Source organism: Pollicipes pollicipes, unplaced genomic scaffold, assembly GCF_011947565.3.
Source record: "Pollicipes pollicipes isolate AB1234 unplaced genomic scaffold, Ppol_2.1 Scaffold_4295;HRSCAF=5057_pilon_pilon_pilon, whole genome shotgun sequence".
In the NCBI taxonomy this organism is placed as follows: domain Eukaryota; kingdom Metazoa; phylum Arthropoda; class Thecostraca; order Pollicipedomorpha; family Pollicipedidae; genus Pollicipes; species Pollicipes pollicipes.
The window spans coordinates 17,083,728-17,101,018 of NW_023596461.1; the positions used below are offsets into that span (position 1 = coordinate 17,083,728).

General features: G+C 63.0%; 2 protein-coding genes across 4 annotated transcripts in view; one reads left to right on the top strand and one right to left on the bottom strand.

The window, feature by feature from the left end:
• The window catches only part of LOC119096339 (collagen alpha-2(IV) chain), a 56,483-nt gene extending 41,664 nt beyond the window's left edge, over positions 1 to 14,819 (top strand). For all 3 annotated transcript variants that reach the window (XM_037219185.1, XM_037219187.1, XM_037219186.1), the window contains exons 9-22: positions 1,705 to 1,821; positions 2,322 to 2,553; positions 5,142 to 5,371; positions 6,018 to 6,401; positions 6,647 to 7,013; positions 7,335 to 7,895; positions 8,171 to 8,787; positions 9,535 to 9,706; positions 10,061 to 10,669; positions 11,029 to 11,414; positions 12,229 to 12,430; positions 12,888 to 13,059; positions 13,439 to 13,553; positions 13,918 to 14,819. In XM_037219185.1, the coding sequence (XP_037075080.1) occupies positions 1,705 to 1,821; positions 2,322 to 2,553; positions 5,142 to 5,371; positions 6,018 to 6,401; positions 6,647 to 7,013; positions 7,335 to 7,895; positions 8,171 to 8,787; positions 9,535 to 9,706; positions 10,061 to 10,669; positions 11,029 to 11,414; positions 12,229 to 12,430; positions 12,888 to 13,059; positions 13,439 to 13,553; positions 13,918 to 14,175 (4,422 nt within the window). In that variant the 3' untranslated portion in view covers positions 14,176 to 14,819. The remainder of the gene's footprint in view (positions 1 to 1,704; positions 1,822 to 2,321; positions 2,554 to 5,141; positions 5,372 to 6,017; positions 6,402 to 6,646; positions 7,014 to 7,334; positions 7,896 to 8,170; positions 8,788 to 9,534; positions 9,707 to 10,060; positions 10,670 to 11,028; positions 11,415 to 12,228; positions 12,431 to 12,887; positions 13,060 to 13,438; positions 13,554 to 13,917) is intronic.
• Positions 14,820 to 14,854: 35 nt separating this feature from the next.
• LOC119097225 (sorting nexin-14) lies at positions 14,855 to 17,291 on the bottom strand (the record flags this gene model as incomplete). Its single annotated transcript, XM_037220279.1, has 2 exons — positions 14,855 to 15,533; positions 15,963 to 17,291. Coding segments are annotated over 2 exons (1,500 nt in total), but the record flags the coding sequence as incomplete, so codon positions are not given.

The window sequence follows — 17,291 nt, forward strand, 5'->3', positions numbered from 1 at the left end:
GCGAGGTTGGCGGAGGCTCTCTATGTATCGTCAGGGGCCCTAAGGACTGCTTTGATCTTGTATAACTGGCTAAGGCCACCTCAGCAGAAAGCATGGGTCATTGGAGGCTCGTGAATGCCAGGGCCCTTCGACAGAGGGTCCTTTGTTATTTGTTAAGGCTAAGGTTCCCTTGTGACTGCTAGTGTCCGTCTGACCAGCACTGACTCCTTTGAAACTGAAAGCCATGTTAAGCTTTCTGTGACGGGCTATTCACCAGTCATAACGGGCCAGTGTTGTTGGAACGTAGAGCACCAGTATCTTCCAAGACTACTAAGAGCTTCCTTATGAACACCAGGCATCCCTATGACGGGCCTGACCGGTCAAGGGCCCCCTCAAGGGCTGCTGGGATTCTTGGTGACTCCCACAGAGCCTCTTGAGGTTGCTAGGGATTTTTTGTGACAGGTTAGGGACCTCAAGATGGGGAGGGTAGGGCCTGCAGGATCTAACCGAAGATCTGTCGGTCCCAACTGCCTCCTGGAGGTCAAACTCATGATTTGAAGCCTGTGAAACACGATTATTGCTGCCCCGGAGATGGAGAGACTGGAGGATAGGCGCACGCCGGGGCTAGAGTGTGGCCTTCTGCCCCTTCTCCCATCCGGTGACTCTGCTGTTCAGACCCTATGTCGGTCTGAACACTCCTGCCCGCCCACCCCGTACGCTCATTGTCTGCGCTTCCGATACCCTTTCAGCTTTCATAACTCGTTTTTAGAGCAGGGGATCAGGACTGGGTAAAGAGGTCCGCTCATCGGTTGGAATCCTCTGTGCTTGCTCCCGCTAAAGCCGCAAGAGAGCAAGTCAATCGCTGTACACGCGGCTTAAAATGAGCATTCGATCGGCACAATTCCTCAGACCTTCAACTCTTCAGCACTAAGGCCCAATTTTTAGCATTTTTTTTTTTTAATTTTTACTTGTTAGTTCTATTCATATGCGTTTATTCAACGACCAGTTCCCAAACTGGTTCTCAGCCAAAAGCACCGGCATGGCACCCAGGCATTGACCAGGCAGCCTTCAGTAACCCCAGATAACGCACCAGACATCGTCGCGCGGTGCTGACATTCTTTAGAAGGTAACCGATCCGACACCGGATATCCGTAGCACGTGGAAACGCCCACTCCGTGGAATGGTTCAGCTGCCGCTACGCGCCGCTGGTTTGATAATTATCAAATATATATAGAGCTGTCTATATCTATTCAGTGTTTTACATGTCGCTGCTGCCTGCTTGCTCCCTGCTTTCATGGTGTATTGAGCTTGAATTAATTGTCATTTATTCCGTGTCATACACAGGTCTTCCGAGGGACAGGTGAGTGCACTCCACTCTCGCATCATGTGCTTCATTTACTGGCTTCAGATGTCACTGATCGACAGGCTGATGTCACTGAAGACGCTGGCTTCAATACCTCAATTCTTGTATTCCACGGCGAATATGATAAAGGCCGTAAGCCTGAGAGTAACGCAAGCATAGAAGCGTGGAACAAATCATTATAAACGGCATTGCAACGTGCGGTTTAGTTTGCTGACTTCTACATGATTCCTTGTTCCGTCATTTTTTTTTAATTTTCGCATTGGTGTTCACATATCGACACGTGAGCCGCGAGGACAGCTCTTGTCCGGACCTCACGATCCGGTTTTATGTCCCGGCCGGTTCTGACCCTCTGCTGTCCACAGGGAGACAAGGGCATGGCAGGGCCACCCGGACCGGCGGGCAACAACGGACTGCCTGGCCTGCCCGGTGACACGGGCATGAAGGGCGAGAAAGGACTGAGCGGACTGCCCGGACCTCGGGTACGCACCACCTCCAGTGTGTGGCGCCGATCTGAGTGCTCTTATCAGGAGAGCTTGGTCGCAATCCGTGTTACGCATCAGCAGCAGCTTTACGCGGGAGTCGGAGGCTTCAAATTGCAGATTCCTGAGCAGTCTGTTTGGCCTTCCCAAAGCGGCAGAGCAGATGCGCGCGCGTGCGCGTGCATGTGTGTGTGTGTGTGTGTGTGTGTGTGTGTGTGTGTGTGTGTGTGTGTGTGTGTGTGTGTGTGTGTGTGTGTGTGTGTGTGTGTGTGTGTGTGTGCGTGTGCGTGTGTGCGTGTGTGTGTGTGTGCGTGCGTGTGTGTGTGTGTGTGTGTGCGTGCGTGCGTGCGTGCGTGCGTGCGTGCGTGCGTGAGTGCGCGCGTGCGTACGTGCGTGGTGCGCGATCTGCGCGCGTCCCCGTCCCCGTGCGCTCGTCTGATCCCCGGGCGTTGTTCGGGCCCGGCGCCGGACGCGTCACAGCCTGTCTGCCCTGCCTGCAGGGTCGCGACGGCCAGTTCGGCCCGCCAGGGCCGCAGGGCTTCAAGGGTGACCAGGGCGTGCCCGGCCTCGACGGCCAGGACGGCTTCCCCGGCCAGAAGGGAGGTCCGGGCCCGGCCGGCCAGGACGGCGTGAGGGGCCTGCCGGGCCCGCGCGGCGCACCCGGCGGCGGTCCCGGTGGTCCGCCCGGAGACAAGGGCGTGCCCGGCTTCCCAGGCAGTCCCGGACCCAGAGGTGAGACCCGCCGGCTCCCGGCTGGCAGGTGAGACACGGTCGGTGCCCGCACCCAGCGGCAAGGCGCCATGGGCGCGCACTCAGGACGCTGGCAAACCTCTGGAACTGGACACCAGACACGACTTTGGACGACGTCAGAGGCTGGTGACCTATGAACCTGGTGAGACATCCGACCTTTTTCCAAAAGTATCCCTCCATAATGCATTGGGAGAGATGACAGAATGATTCGGCCCATTCGGCGTGATGGCTTACTTTGCCACGCAAAGTTCTCGCAGTACGTTTGGGGATGCGACGAAACCGTCAAAAACTAAGTAGATGCTAATTGGCATTCGGCTGTCAAAGGGTCGAAGCTGAGATGATGTCTCCTCGGCGGCTGCAAGTTTTTTACAGAAAAGCTTTAGTAAACGAATTAGGCTCATTATTTGCGAGTACTGCTAGTGTAAAATTCAGTTGACTTTCCCAGGGTGTATCCCAAACCCGGTTTGCCGTGATTTATTGGGCTAGAGCCACTGCGATACGATTAGATGTGAGACTTTCGCTACTCTCTTACTTCTTCGTGCCAAATGGTGGCAACGGGCAGATGGTGGTGACAGGGCAGATGGTGGTGACAGACAGATGGTGGCGATTGGGCAGACGGTGAGCGGGGACAGACCGCTGGAGGTCAATTCGTTCATCGTGTTGCTCGCCACATTTGCTCTAAAACTGAAAAACGAGATGCGACACAATAGGCGTTTTTCACGTTGATGTTCATTCCACTGGCACCTAAGTTGGTCCCGCCACATTCTATAGACAGCTGATTCTGACACATACGGATTTTTTTCTGAAACAGGCTAACTTATGGTTTTTCGTCAGACACATAAAAAGATTGGCAAACTTTACTTTGGAGGCGTCCTTTTTCCGTTATCACATGCAGTCCTTCCTTTTGCCGTTATGCATTTGGTCCCATGGCACCATATCAAGAAATACCACAAACGTGAAATCACGATTTGGGACATGTTGATATAACAAAAACCTCCGGCGTGAAAAGCTACAGCTTTTCTGATATCCATGCCCGTTAGCCACAGGTCCTTTTCTCGCTCATCCGGAACATTTCAGATTAGGTACCAGATAAGATCCCTAGTCAAATCCTTGGGTGAAAAGGGCTCATAAGGACATTCCATGTTCGCAAAAGCGCACCATTAAAGACGATAGGGCAGCACGTATCTTACCTGAGGTCCCACCTGGTCCCGTGCCAGAATTCCGACCTGGCTCCTGTTTTGCTAATTCCGCCCCAGATAGCCACGCACAACGCTCGGTGTCGGCGGGCGTGTCCGTGTGCTGCCGCTGCCTCCCCGTCGCCACCAGACGGCCGCCGACGCTGGTGTCGCCGGTGGCCTCCATTCTCTGGTCAAACGGGGACATCCTGCTCATGGCCGCGTGGTACCATTTTGGTATGCCGTGAGAAGTTAAGGAACAGCATTACGCGGCAATAGCCCCGGTAACGAAGAATCAGGCACCACCTGGTAGTTTTGGGTAGTCAATCTAGGCGAGACTTTGCCAAGCTAGATAGTTTTTTACCGGCAGGAGCGGTACAGGAGGGGGGAGGGTGAGAGTGTGTTATTGCCCCCTTAAATTGCATGAAGGTCCCTGTAGCCCAAACCAAAGTTTTTGGAGCTCACGTAAATTGCCAAAATTGAGCTCAAGGAGGCACCCTAACTGAGCTAGAGCATGCTAAATTGCGCTCAGAAGCCTATTTTATCATCAAAAGGTAAGTATTTGCGATCATGGCACCGCCTTTATAAATTATGTATCACCCGCTGTATATTAAAATGCCCAAAATAGTGTTGATGAGATCTTTCCCTGGCCCGGAAGGCCCCGTTATGAGCTAGGAGACCCCTTCTCTGGATGAGGAGGCACCCTTTACATATCACGGGGCCCTTTTCTGGAACAGGAGGCCCCTTTCGTGGAGCAGATGACCACAGCTCCGGATCAGGATGCTCTCTTTGGGGATAACGAGACCCTTGGTTGCGTTTGGAGGCCTCACTTGTGAATAGGATCAATCCTGTTCTGGATCAGGAGGCCCTCTGTGCAAACAGAGGCCATTTTCTAGAACAGGAAGCCTTTTGAGAAGGGGAGGCTCTTCTGGATCGAAAAGGCCCCTACATTGGCACAAGACTACTACTCTACATTTTCCTTTTGCCGATATTCATGTACATAGATATTGATGCACGTAACAATTTGGATGAGAGAGCATGTGTCATGGTGCCCCCAGCCCCTTGAATGTGACACTACCCGAGAGGCCCCCTGTGATTTGACCACGTTTCGTCCAGAAGGCTCGCTGGAAATCTTGCCCCTCCCCCAACTCAAAATCCGTAGTGCTACCTCTACTTCCCGCAGCAGTTCAGCAGCATCACTACGCATGATTTACCACTTGTCAGGGCACGGTAAAGGGGTGGCGAAGCAGGGCAACTCGCGTTGTTATAGCGAGGTAGTTTTCAGCGGGGACTGAGCTGGGATGACGCCAGTCCGGCGACAACCAACAACAGCTGTGCGTGCCGCCCGTCCACCGCCAACCTTGACCCGACGCGCGTGCGTGTGCTCGTCCGCAGGCGAGGACGGTCGTCCGGGCATTCCTGGAGCGAGAGGACCGGAGGGGCCAGCCGGCGGCATCGGTCTGCCCGGCCTGCCTGGTCCCGAGGGACTGCCCGGCGTCAAGGGCGACACGGGGCCGGCTGGACTGGACGGTCTGCCCGGTCCGATCGGCCCGCCCGGCCTGCCCGGCCAACGGGGCCCGGCCGGCCGGCCCGGCGCGCCCGGCGAGAAGGGCGTCTCCATCGAGGTACGCCGCAGCGGCCCGCCCGCCTCTCTCGCGGGGGCGCGGGCGCTGCCATCCGCGTGCAGGCGCAGCCGCTGCGTGCCGGCGGGGGTGACGGTGCTCTTGCTCGGGATGTCAACATATCTTGCAGCGTCATATCCTGTGCGAGTACGTAGAGCGCCAGTGCAAATGTCAGGAATGGAGCCAGGAGGTGAAAAGATGTGTACGTTCAGGGCTTTTGCGGCGAACCGAAATGCATTATCGTCAATGTTTGAGCAAATCGGCACATTTATATACAGAGGCGGCTCAGAATTATACATTCCGCATCCATAACGAACTCGATACTTGGTGATTATATATATATATATATATATATATATATATATATATATATATATATATATATATATATATATAACGAATATTTGAACATAGTGCATTCGAATCTCGAGAAAGGTATCTGTGTGCTGGCGTAGCGGACGGGTGCGCACAAAGGGTGGGCACCCACATGTGCCTGCTCACATGTAAGTACGAGCCTGATGTGAGATAGTTGATAGCGATGTTCGCGCGTGTCTGGTGTGCAGCGTGGAGCGTCGCTGTGCGCATGCGCCGGGCGCCGGTGACTGGCAGCCGACGGCGGCGGTGCCTTGAGCTGAGCCTTCGCCACCAGGGGGCGCCCGGTCTGGACGGCGCGCCCGGCCGCGACGGCCAGCCGGGTCAGAAGGGCGAGCGCGGCTACACGGGACCGCCGGGCGCGCCCGGCGACACCATTGACGGCATCCCAGGCCGGACCGGTCTGCCCGGCCGGCCGGGGGAGAAGGGTCGCGACGGCCAGTCGGGCCGGCCTGGCATCCCCGGCTTGCCCGGCTTCAAGGGCGAGGCCGGCCGCCAGTGCGACCAGTGCCTGCAGTGTCCGGTCGGCGAGAAGGGTGAGCCGGGCCTGGACGGCCTGCCCGGGCCGGCTGGCCTGCGTGGACCGGAGGGCCCGCCGGGCCTGGCCGGAGCGCCCGGCGAGGATGGATTGCCAGGACCCATGGGACTCCCCGGCAAGGAGGTGAGGAGAGGGTCGCGCCACAGCCCGGCCGTCTAACATGTACCGGTATTGAGCTACTTTTGGGGTACCGTTTGTGCTTTTGGAAGAAGACATTGCTTGGGTTGAGTGCTGGCTTAACTGCGCGTTCGAATGTGCACACGGTGGAGAAGTGAGGGAAAAGCACAGATCGTTTACGATGCAGCTATGTGACGGTGACCTTCGGGGTGCGACCAGTACCGCTAACACCCCTCCCTCTACTCGCCCAGGGTGAATCAGGCGTCCCCGGCCTGGCAGGCCTGAAGGGAGCTAAGGGCGAAGACGCCTTCGTGCCGCCGGATTTGATTCGTGGCCCCAAGGGCGCCAAGGGTGACAGGGGCCTGCCCGGCCTGCCGGGCCAGGAGGGCCGGCCGGGCCAGTCGGGCCGCCCCGGCCAACCGGGCCCGTCCGGCTTGCCCGGCGTCAAGGGTGACAAGGGCAGCCGCGGCTTCCCGGGCGACCGCGGTCGTGACGGCATACCGGGCGCGGACGGTCTGCCCGGCCTGAGCATCAAGGGCGAGCCGGGCCAGCCCGGCGACAGCGGCCAGCCTGGACTGCCCGGCAGGCAGGGACTGCCCGGCCGCAAGGGCGAGCCAGGTACGGTCTCCTCCAGCCGAGCCTTCCTGCCGCCTGGCTTGTGACTCGAATAGCTTTGTGCGCTCATTCTGGTTAGTGATTTGTGCTCTCATACCCTGTACTGCACTGTTGCTTACGACGTCCCGATTATTTGGTATGCGTACTGTCGACAAGAGTCCTACATTGGGGTCAGAAAACGCTAACCAGTGTTTTTATGTGGCTCTTGTTTCCTTCGCCACTGATGGATGAAGGTGTAGTGTCATTACTGTGCATTGCTATCCTCGCGCAGAATGGCCTGAGGCGCAGGGACGGTTCAGTGATTGACCGCCGCCCGCATTTCAGGCCGATTTGACACGGCAGCGCCGCAAACGATCGGACCGAAGGGCCGCAAGGGCGAGCGAGGCTTCGACGGACCGCCCGGCCTTCCCGGCCTGAAGGGCGACAAGGGCGAGCGCGGTCTGACTGGCAGGGACGGTGAACCGGGTCCGGCCGGGCCGGCCGGGCCGCGCGGCCCACGCGGTCTGCCCGGGCCCCGCGGCGAGAAGGGCGTACTGGGGCCGGACGGCTCGTCCGGCCGGCCCGGCCAGGACGGCCTGCCCGGTCTGGCCGGCGAACCGGGCGAGCGCGGCTTCAAGGGCGAAGCCGGCCTGCCTATGCCCGGTCCACCCGGTCAGCCAGGACTGCCCGGCCGCAAGGGCGAGACGGGCCCCTCCGGTGGGTCCGGTCTGCCCGGCCAGCCGGGCGACGCTGGTCCGCCCGGCTTCCCCGGCCTGAAGGGCGACGCTGGCGTCCCCGGATTGTCTGGCCTGCCCGGACTGGACGGCGAGAAGGGCAACCCTGGATTCCCGGGCCCGGAGGGCACGCAGGGAGTGGCCGGACCACCCGGCAGCGACGGACCTAAAGGTGCGTCACTCTTCTGGCCATTCGATGTCGTGTGATTTTGATAGCCGTTGCTGGATTCGGCGTTCATCCGACGTAGGCCGTGGCGTGTTGTCTCCTGACCCTGATAGTCTTTTAATGCTCCACACCGCAGCGTCCGGACGCTGCACCGGCGGGCCGCTGTGCCGGGCACGTGTGCTGCTGCGCGCCCTTAGACTGCAGTCCCTGGTGTCAGATGTTAGCCTCCCGGTGGGTGCTACCCTGGCCTGCTGTGATGTCTGCGCCTTACTGTGCTGCAGGCGAGCCCGGGCTGAGGGGTGACGACGGCCGGCCGGGCCTGCCCGGCTTCCCCGGACCGAAGGGCCAGGCAGGTCAGCCTGGACTGCCCGGCATAAAGGGTCTGCCCGGCCGCGACGGCCTGGACGGCGCCTCCGGTCTGCCAGGACAGGATGGACTGCCCGGGCTGCCCGGAACGAAGGGCGAAGCCGGCTTCCCGGGTCCGGTCGGACCAGCCGGAGAGCCGGGCCAGCCGGGTCTGGACGGCCTGCCAGGCATCAAGGGTGACCCGGGCCGGTCCGGCCTGCCCGGCCAGCCCGGCCAGCGCGGCCTGCCCGGCAGCAAGGGCGAGATGGGTCTGCCCGGCTTCCCCGGGGCCAAGGGCGTGCCTGGACGCGTCTCCGAGAAGGGCGAGCGTGGCGTGCGCGGCCTGCCGGGCGCGCGCGGCCCGCCCGGCCTCGATGGTCTGCCCGGCGGCCCCGGACGCGACGGCGACAAGGGCAACGCGGGCTTTGGCACGCCAGGCCTGCCGGGCCTAAAGGGCGAGCGCGGACCGCAGGGTCTGCCTGGCCTGGACGGCAGACCCGGGCAGAAGGGAGACGCCGGGCTGCCCGGCTTCCCCGGACAGAAGGGAGATCGCGTAAGTCAAGCTGGAACTTGCAGCGTTTTGATTCCCTGCATGCGTGTCTTTCCCGATCTCCCGCATCGCGTCTAGCCGCGTTACAGCCCCTGACCGCAGTCTGTCACGTGATACGCTGGGTACCTTTTCAAGCGGCCGAATTCCGGAGAGGAGTCAGGTTTTGGGATCGGCCTTTTCGATTGAGCCCCCTCCCGAACTGATTTTAGAGTAACACCCCTGGCTGCTACCCACTCCATCGGCCACCGGAAGTCTTCAATGCCTCCACCCCGGTGGTTCCCATTCACAAAGGGCGCTTCGCAGCTGCGAGAGATGGGTGGTGCCTGTTTTCCTGCTGCGCGCAAGTGCACACTGCCGCGACTGCACCCTAGTGCGACTGTACTCCACGAGACTGTACCCCAGTGCCACTGTGCCCCAGCGCCACTGCACCTCAGCTTGACTGCACCTCAGCGCGACTGCACCTCAGCTCGACTGCACCCCAGCGCCACTGCACCCCAACTTGACTGCACCCCAGCGCGACTGCACCCCAGCGCCACTGCACCTCAGCTTGACTGCACCTCAGCTCGACTGCACCCCAGCGCCACTGCACCCCAACTTGACTGCACCCCAGCGCGACTGCACCCCAGCGCCACTGCACCCCAACTTGACTGCACCTCAGCTCGACTGCACCCCAGCGCCACTGCACCCCAACTTGACTGCACCCCAGCGCGACTGTTCCTCAGCGTGACGACACCGGTCTCGTGCCGACAGGGCTTGGACGGACAGCCAGGAACGCCCGGAGCGCCTGGCCTGGACGGCGCGCCGGGCTTGAAGGGGGAGGGAGGACCGGCCGGCCTGCCCGGTCGTCCCGGCCTGCCCGGCCTCAAGGGCGGCATCGGCTTCCCCGGACTGGATGGAGAGAAGGGCGAGCCCGGGCCAGAGGGTGAGAGACGACGCTGCGCTCGCGGTCGACAGCGAGCCCGTGCCAGGCGGCGCGGGTGTCGAGCGCACGGGCTGTCGAGGAGTAGATCCGTCACCGCCCGCATGCTGTACGTGAGCATGCCAGTCAAACAGTTCCGCCGCGCCTCTTAAGTTTGGCATCGTGGCCAGGCGTCGCCGCTCGGCTGAGTGCCGTGATTCGCCTTACCGATGTTTCACCGAGACCGGCTCACGATTGGCACTGCCGCGCTATCAGCGGCCGATGGCGCACGGGAGTAGAGTTTACGGGGGCGTCTGCGGCTGACGTGCGGACGGCCTTCCCAGGACCCAGTGGCTGACATGCTGACGGCCTTCCCAGGACCCAGTGGCCAGCCGGGTCTGCCCGGACTGGACGGCGCGAAGGGAGAGGCTGGCCTTCCCGGACAGCCGGGCGTGCCCGGTTTGAAGGGAGGCCGTGGTCTGGACGGCCTCAAGGGCCAGACGGGCGAGCCGGGCTTCCCCGGTCCTGCCGGACCGCTGGGGCCGGCGGGCGACAAGGGTGACCGCGGCTTCCCCGGTCCGCGCGGCCTGCCCGGCCTGGATGGTCTGCCGGGCCAGAAGGGCGAGGTGGGACCAGTGGGACCAGAGGGCCTGCCAGGCTTCGGCGTCAAGGGCGAAAAGGGCCTGCCCGGACAACCCGGCAACAACGGACGGCCCGGCCCCGAGGGCCCGTCGGGCCCCAAGGGCGACAAAGGCTTCGTGGGCCTGCCGGGCCTGCGCGGCCTGCCCGGCCAGCCTGGACCAGTGGGACCGCAGGGCGAGAAGGGTGACTCGGGCCTGCCCGGTCTGCCCGGCCAGGACGGCGAGGACGGCCGGCCCGGCCAGACCGGCTTCCCTGGCCCGTCCGGCTTGCCCGGCCTGAAGGGAGACCGCGGCCTGCCCGGCACGCCCGGCGCGTCAGGACTCAAGGGCGCCATCGGACCGCCAGGTGAGTGCTGGTGCAGCTGCCCCCTCCCCCCTCCCCCACCGCCGCCCGAGCGTCAGCGGCTCAGCACCGGGAAAGGACGGTCGTGTTTGTACTTCAGATGCCAGCACTGGTCAGTTCGCTGTCTGGTGTTACTAATGTGCTCATAGGATCTCCGTCTGGACATTGAAACAACTGGGACTTAGCCCAGGTATGAATCTAGTCCGCTAAGGTCGAAAATCCGGTGACTGGCGCCTGGTGCCGGTTTTCACTCACGCCCGGTTCATGACGCAGCTAAGCATCACCCGAAAACGCTCCACGCTGAGAAACGGGGCTTCCTGTCTTAATCCCGAGCCGCTGACCGGTGGCGCTGACGTCCGTAGGAACCAACGGCCAGGACGGCCGGCCCGGACAGCCTGGCGATAAGGGCGACTCGGGCCTGCCCGGTCTGCCCGGCCAGCCCGGCTCTCCCGGTCTGCGGGGCGACGACGGCCTGCCGGGTCCGGCCGGTCCCGTCGGCCCGCCGGGTCTCGACGGCCTGAAGGGCGAGCCGGCCCGCGACGGACTGCCCGGCCAGAAGGGAGAGATGGGCCTGCGTGGTCTGCCCGGCCGCGACGGCCCGCCCGGCCTGCCTGGCCAGGACGGCCCCGCCGGCCTGCCTGGTCAGAAGGGCGAGTTGGGCCGGCCCGGACTGGACGGCCTGCCCGGACTGCCCGGACCGCAGGGACAGAAGGGAAATCCAGGAATGGAGGGACTTAGAGGATTTGAGGTGAGGAACCCGACCCCAGTCATTGAGTTAGTAAGATATCATACTGGATTCGTACATCGTGTGTTTCCCAGCGGCACAATTAGGACTTTGACGCAGAGAAGGGCGGAAATCGAGGAGTGTGCATCATGCCGAACTTTAGTTTGCTATCGTAAAAAATATAGGCCTAAAGAGGGTTGTCGATCCGCCTCCCCCATCCTCCTTTGGCTGCGCTCATCGTGTTTCCAACCACGCAATTGCTTCAGCCTTTGTATCTCGCCTCGGTTTGCGAAGCGCCGCAACGCAACGGCAGCGTAAGGGCCGGTCGGTCGTTGACGCTCCGGCGGTGACCGTCCGCCCAGTGCCGCCCTACCGGCCCGTCCTCCGATGGCGACCGCCCGCCGACCCGCACTACAGCGGTGACCGTCCGCCCAGTGTCGCCCTACCGGCCCGCCCTCCGGTGGTGACCGCCCGCCGACCCGCACTACAGCGGTGACCGTCCGCCCAGTGCCGCCCTACCGACCCGCACTCCGGTGGTGACGCCCGCCGACCCGCACTACAGCGGTGACCGTCCGCCGACCCGCACTCCGGCGGTGACCGCCCGCCGACCCGCACTACGGCGGTGACCGTCCGCCCCGTGTCGCCCTACTGGCCCGCCCTCGGGTGGTGACCGCCCGCCGACCCGCACTGCAGCGGTGACCGTCCGCCCAGTGCCGCCCTACCGGCCCGCACTCCGGTAGTGACTGCCCGCCGACCCGCACTACAGCGGTGACCGTCCGTCCCGTGCCGTCCGCCGACCCGCGCAGCCGCGGCTGCTGACGCGCGCCTCCTGCCGCAGGGCAACCCAGGCCCGCAGGGCGTCAAGGGCGCCATGGGCCGCCCGTGTACGGCGGCGCCCGACTACCTGACCGGTATCCTGCTGGTGCGGCACAGCCAGACGGCAAGTGTGCCGCAGTGTGAGGCGGGTCACACTGAGCTCTGGCAGGGCTATTCGCTCCTCTACATCGAGGGCAACGAGAAGGCTCACCACCAGGACCTGGGTACGTACAAGTGACAGGGGAGGGGCTGCTGGGGTTGGGGGCGACGCCCCTGCTGGCGCCGCAGCAGCCTGTTCAAAGTGGAATCGGACCAAACGGATACCGTTGAATGGTGTTGGCTGCGGTTGTGATAAAAGGGTGGCCTGATTTAACGTGGATAAAGTCAGTTGTCCACGTTGATTTTCCATGTGAAACAGAACGGGGCGCGGACCTGCGCTCCAATGCCCGCCGCTCGTTGTCACTGGACAAAGCGTTAAGCGACGGACTATCACCGCGACAGCGACAGGTGCCAGGCGGACTTTTAGAGATGCCACAGTGTGCCACGGGTCTGTTGGGGATCTCGCACGCCTGTCACGCGCTCGGGGTCCTGGCCCACCCCCGTGCCGAGCTCCGCTGGCAGCCGAGATTCGGACGGCGCTGGTGCCGCCGGTCCGCTAACGCCGGCCCTCCAACCGCGCAGGCTTCGCCGGCTCCTGCGTGCGCCGCTTCAGCACCATGCCCTTCATGTTCTGCGACATGAACAACGTCTGCAACTACGCCAGCCGCAACGACAAGTCCTACTGGCTGTCGACCAACGCGCCCATCCCGATGATGCCTGTGGCGGACACCGCCATTCGTCAGTACATCTCCAGGTCAGATGGCGGGACATCCGGTCGCGCGGACGTAAGGCGGAAGGTCTCGATCGAGGTGGAGGGTCCACCAGGCGTCTTCGATCCAGAACTCGCCAAGCTCTGAGCGTGGGACTGTCACACGTGATGATAGTGTTGGCAAACTTAGTGTCAGAAGTCATGACGCTTTGGAATGCTTCGCGTTGATTACTACTCGTAGGACGAGGGAGTGTTTGTGCCGCGTGCTGCAGGCTGTCGGCGGCGCGATGCGTGCACGTGGCCGTTGTCCCATTTAAGCAGCGTAGCGAGTCGGCCCGCCGGCGGGCACCGCGCGCATCGTCTGCGACCGCGCCTCTGCCAGGCGCTGGGAGTGCCCCTGAGCGGCGCGGTGTCCCTGTTCCAGATGCGTGGTCTGCGAGGCGCCGGCGAACGTGATCGCCGTACACAGCCAGTCGCTCAACATTCCCGAGTGTCCGTTCGGCTGGAGCGGCCTCTGGATCGGATTCTCGTTCGCCATGGTAAGCTGCCCGGACGTTCGCCGTGCCCGTCCGCTGGACTCGGGGTCTCGGCCGGGGGCGGGGGATGATTTACATGGCTCTTTTATCAATAAGATCTGACGTTACACGCGGTGCTGCAGCGCATCCTCTGGCGAAGCTAACACACCACGAGCTGACGTTATTCACCTGAAAGTAACGTCTGAGGCACGCGATAGCGACAATATGCGCGAAGTCGCCTAGCGCGTCACTGGACCTGAACGCGCACGCAAGCAGTCTCCGCTCGTGCCCCCGAAGACATGACACGCTAAGCGGCTGTGGCGTGTCGTGGTGTGTTGTGCGCGCCCGCGTTCGCCCGCCTGCTAAACGGTCCCTGGGCCGCCCGCAGCACACGGCGGCCGGCGCCGAGGGTGGCGGCCAGTCGCTCTCCTCGCCCGGCTCCTGTCTGGAGGACTTCCGCGCCACACCCTTCATCGAGTGCAACGGCGCGCGCGGAACGTGCCACTACTTCGCCAACAAATTCTCCTTCTGGCTGGCCACCATCAACGACCCGGACCAGTTCAACCGGCCGCGCAGCGAAACCCTGAAGTCGGGCAACTTGCGCTCGCGTGTGTCGCGCTGCCAGGTCTGCATCAAGATCACGTAGATCTTTTTGTGATATTTTCTAGTGAATGTGGTCTTGATGTGGGCTTGTACAAAGCAGTGCTTGTCCGGGCCGCGCCGGTGCGCGCGCCGCCGCTGGAACGCTGAACCATGGTGCTACTTGTCAAGTCTCGCGGGTCGCGGCGCCACGGCGCTCGTCGGGGAGCCATCACTGCCAGTCTGACGTGGAATGTCGCGCGCGCGGCCCGGCGGCGCGCCGGCCCGGCCGCAGCACGGCCGAGGGCGCTACCGGGCCGGGCCGCCGCCGCCGCGAGACGCCACCGTCGCCGGGCGTCGAGCGATCCGCCCAACCTCGAGCGACGCACAGACGCGCTTGGTTCGGGCCGCGCCGTCTCCGGCATTCGACGTAGACACGAGCTTATGTATCTGTTCAACACTGCCAGTTCTGAAATCACGTAAATTTTGAACGCTTAGAGGACCCCGGGGTCCTTATAGAAGTACTGCCAAGTGCCAGCGAGATTCGGAATGTACCGCGACTTAGACTAATCCTGAGAGGGCGCAGGGAGACGACTGTCGCGTAACTGTTGCGTATTAGGCGAGAGTGGCGACTGATGGTTGGACCTGCGCGTCAACCAGATCTGTCGAGAGCTTTTATCATTCAGATCAATAAAAGAGGCCCAAATTCCAGACCTGTCTGCTAAAGGAGCGGGTCGGAAAATTCGTTCCAATAAAATCAGGGTATATTCCCTCGACGCGGATACCACGGCGAAACATAGGAGATAGGACCACGTGTGTCCGTCGTCAGATACACGTGGAATACACGCTAGGTATAAACTGGGCGAATAAAGCATCTCGATACCACAGTGGAACAGGTGTGCACAGTCCCGTCGTAAAACGGAAACCATGACGGACAATCGGCGAATATAACTGAGATATAACAGCCAGGAAACATCAACTGCTTGCTATTACGATTCAAATAAACAAAACAAATAGCTGTGATATGTGCGATTGGGATCACTGTCTTAATGGAACGCCGTCGTTGGTCAACACGCTCTGAGGCCAGAGCCTGCCGGCCGACCTTCCCACGGCTACCTCCACCGGGCGGACTTCCTCTCAGCTACCCCCCGCAGGGCGGACCTCCTCTCAGCTACCCCCCGCAGGGCGAACCTCCCGCCACGGCCGCCACCACTGGGCGGACCTGCCACGGCCACCTCCGCCGCGCGGACCACCTCACGGCGGCGCCTCAGGCTCCTCGGCCAGTTCTGGGAATAGCTCGAGCACGATCCGGTCCAACAACACGTACGCCAGCTGCTTGTTGAGCTGCGGCAGCTGCAGGCAGGAGAAGAGCGCTCGCGTACCGTCCTCAAAATGGGCGCCGAGCGCCAGCGCCAGCGGCGTCGGCACGGCCGCGCGCAGCGCCACCAGCGTCCGCTCGGCGCGCGCCGCCTTCTCGGCGTCGGTGCGCGGCGCGGCGCGCGCCGTGAGTAGGGCCTCTTGCGCCAGCGCCGCCAGGCGCGCCCAGCGTACCGGCGGTGCCAGCGCCTCAGCCAGCGCGGCGGCTAGCAGCCGGTCGGCCAACGCGTCGGCAGAGCTGCGCAACAGCGGCCGCGCGCCCAGCAGCAGCGCCAGCAGCCAGCGCGGCGCCTCGAACAATCGGCATGCGAGGAAGGCGAGCGTGTCGTACAGGCCACTCAGTCGGCACTCGGCGGCCGGCCGCGGCACTGTGTGGGGCCGGCGCGCGCCGTCCTCGCGCGCTCTGCCGCCGCCGCGCCGCGCCGCCAGCACCGGCTCCGGCTCGGCCCAGTCGGCGCGCGCGCGCGGCCGCGCCACCGCCGGCGGCTCGGTCGACGCCACGAACGCCGCCAGGAAGGCGTCCAGGTTCTGGCCGCGCTCCTTGCGGAACTTGCGCGGCACCGTGCGGATCATGCGGCCGATGTTGATGTCCTGCTGGAAGTCGTCGACGAACATCTGGTCGGAGGAGAGGAAGGCGCACACGAGCTGGGAGCTGTTGAGGCCGGGCACCTGCACCAGCCGGCGGAGGAACGAGACGAACATCTCCTTGCGGCAGTCGAGGAAGTCCTGCGTATAGAAGCTGGCCGACACCAGGTTCTGTTTGAGCGGCAGCCGCACGTCGCCCAGGTCGCCGTGAAACTCCATCAACTTCTTCTCCAACACGTAGAACTCGTTGAGCTTGCGCGCCATCTGCCACTGGTGGGCGTCGCGCTCGCCGCCCGGCTCCGGCCGGCTCACCTCCAGCACAAACACGATCGTTTGCTTGCCGCTGAAGTCGGGCGCCATCGACACGCGCGGGATGGCGATCGTCCACGCGGACAGATCGCAGGCGGTGGCGGCGCTCGGCTCCGCGCCCAGCTCGTCCTCGTCCTCATCCGGCACGAACTCCTCGCCCAGCTCGAACTGCTCGTCCGGGCGGCCGTCGACAGCGCTCGGTCGCAGCGCGTCGCGCAGCCGGCGGCCCCACCGCGCCACAGCCGTCACCGACCGGAACACGCGGCTGCGCCCGGCCGCGCCTGCGCCGGCCGACTGCCGCCGGCACACGTGGCGCAGGTAGTGGCCGCTGCTCAGGAAGTCTATCATGCACTCCTGTTCCAGCCGGTTGTACGCCTGTTCGTATGCCTCGAAGAGCGCCTTCATGCGACGCAGGCGCGTGACATCCTCGACGCGGCCGCACAGCACTTCGTGCACCTGCGCGCAGACGGCGGCGTCGGCGCCCACGAAGTCGGGCGACTCCGGCCGCAAGAAGGAGTTGTAGATGTGCGACGCCTCCGTGTACAGGTTTCGCAGCTGCTCGTCGCTGAGCTCCGGGTTCAGCATGCGCTGGTTGAACTCCTCGACGGCCAGGCAGAACTGCACCAGGTGCAGATCGCCACGCTCCTTCAGACACTGCATCAGCGCGTACAGCAGATCGGCCGACTTGAGCACGCCCGAGAGGTCGACGGCCAGCGCCGAACTGGGCCGCGGCCGGCCGGCCAGCGTCCAAGCGCGCAGCAGCTCCACCGGCGGCGAGCTGTCGGCCGGGCACGGCTCCAGCGGCTCCGGCGAGAACAGCAGCAGCAACAGCTGGTTGACCGTGTCCGGGTCAGCCACCAGGTCCAGCAGAGGCAGCAGCAGGGTGCGTGCCAGCAGCTCGCGCAGCAGCGC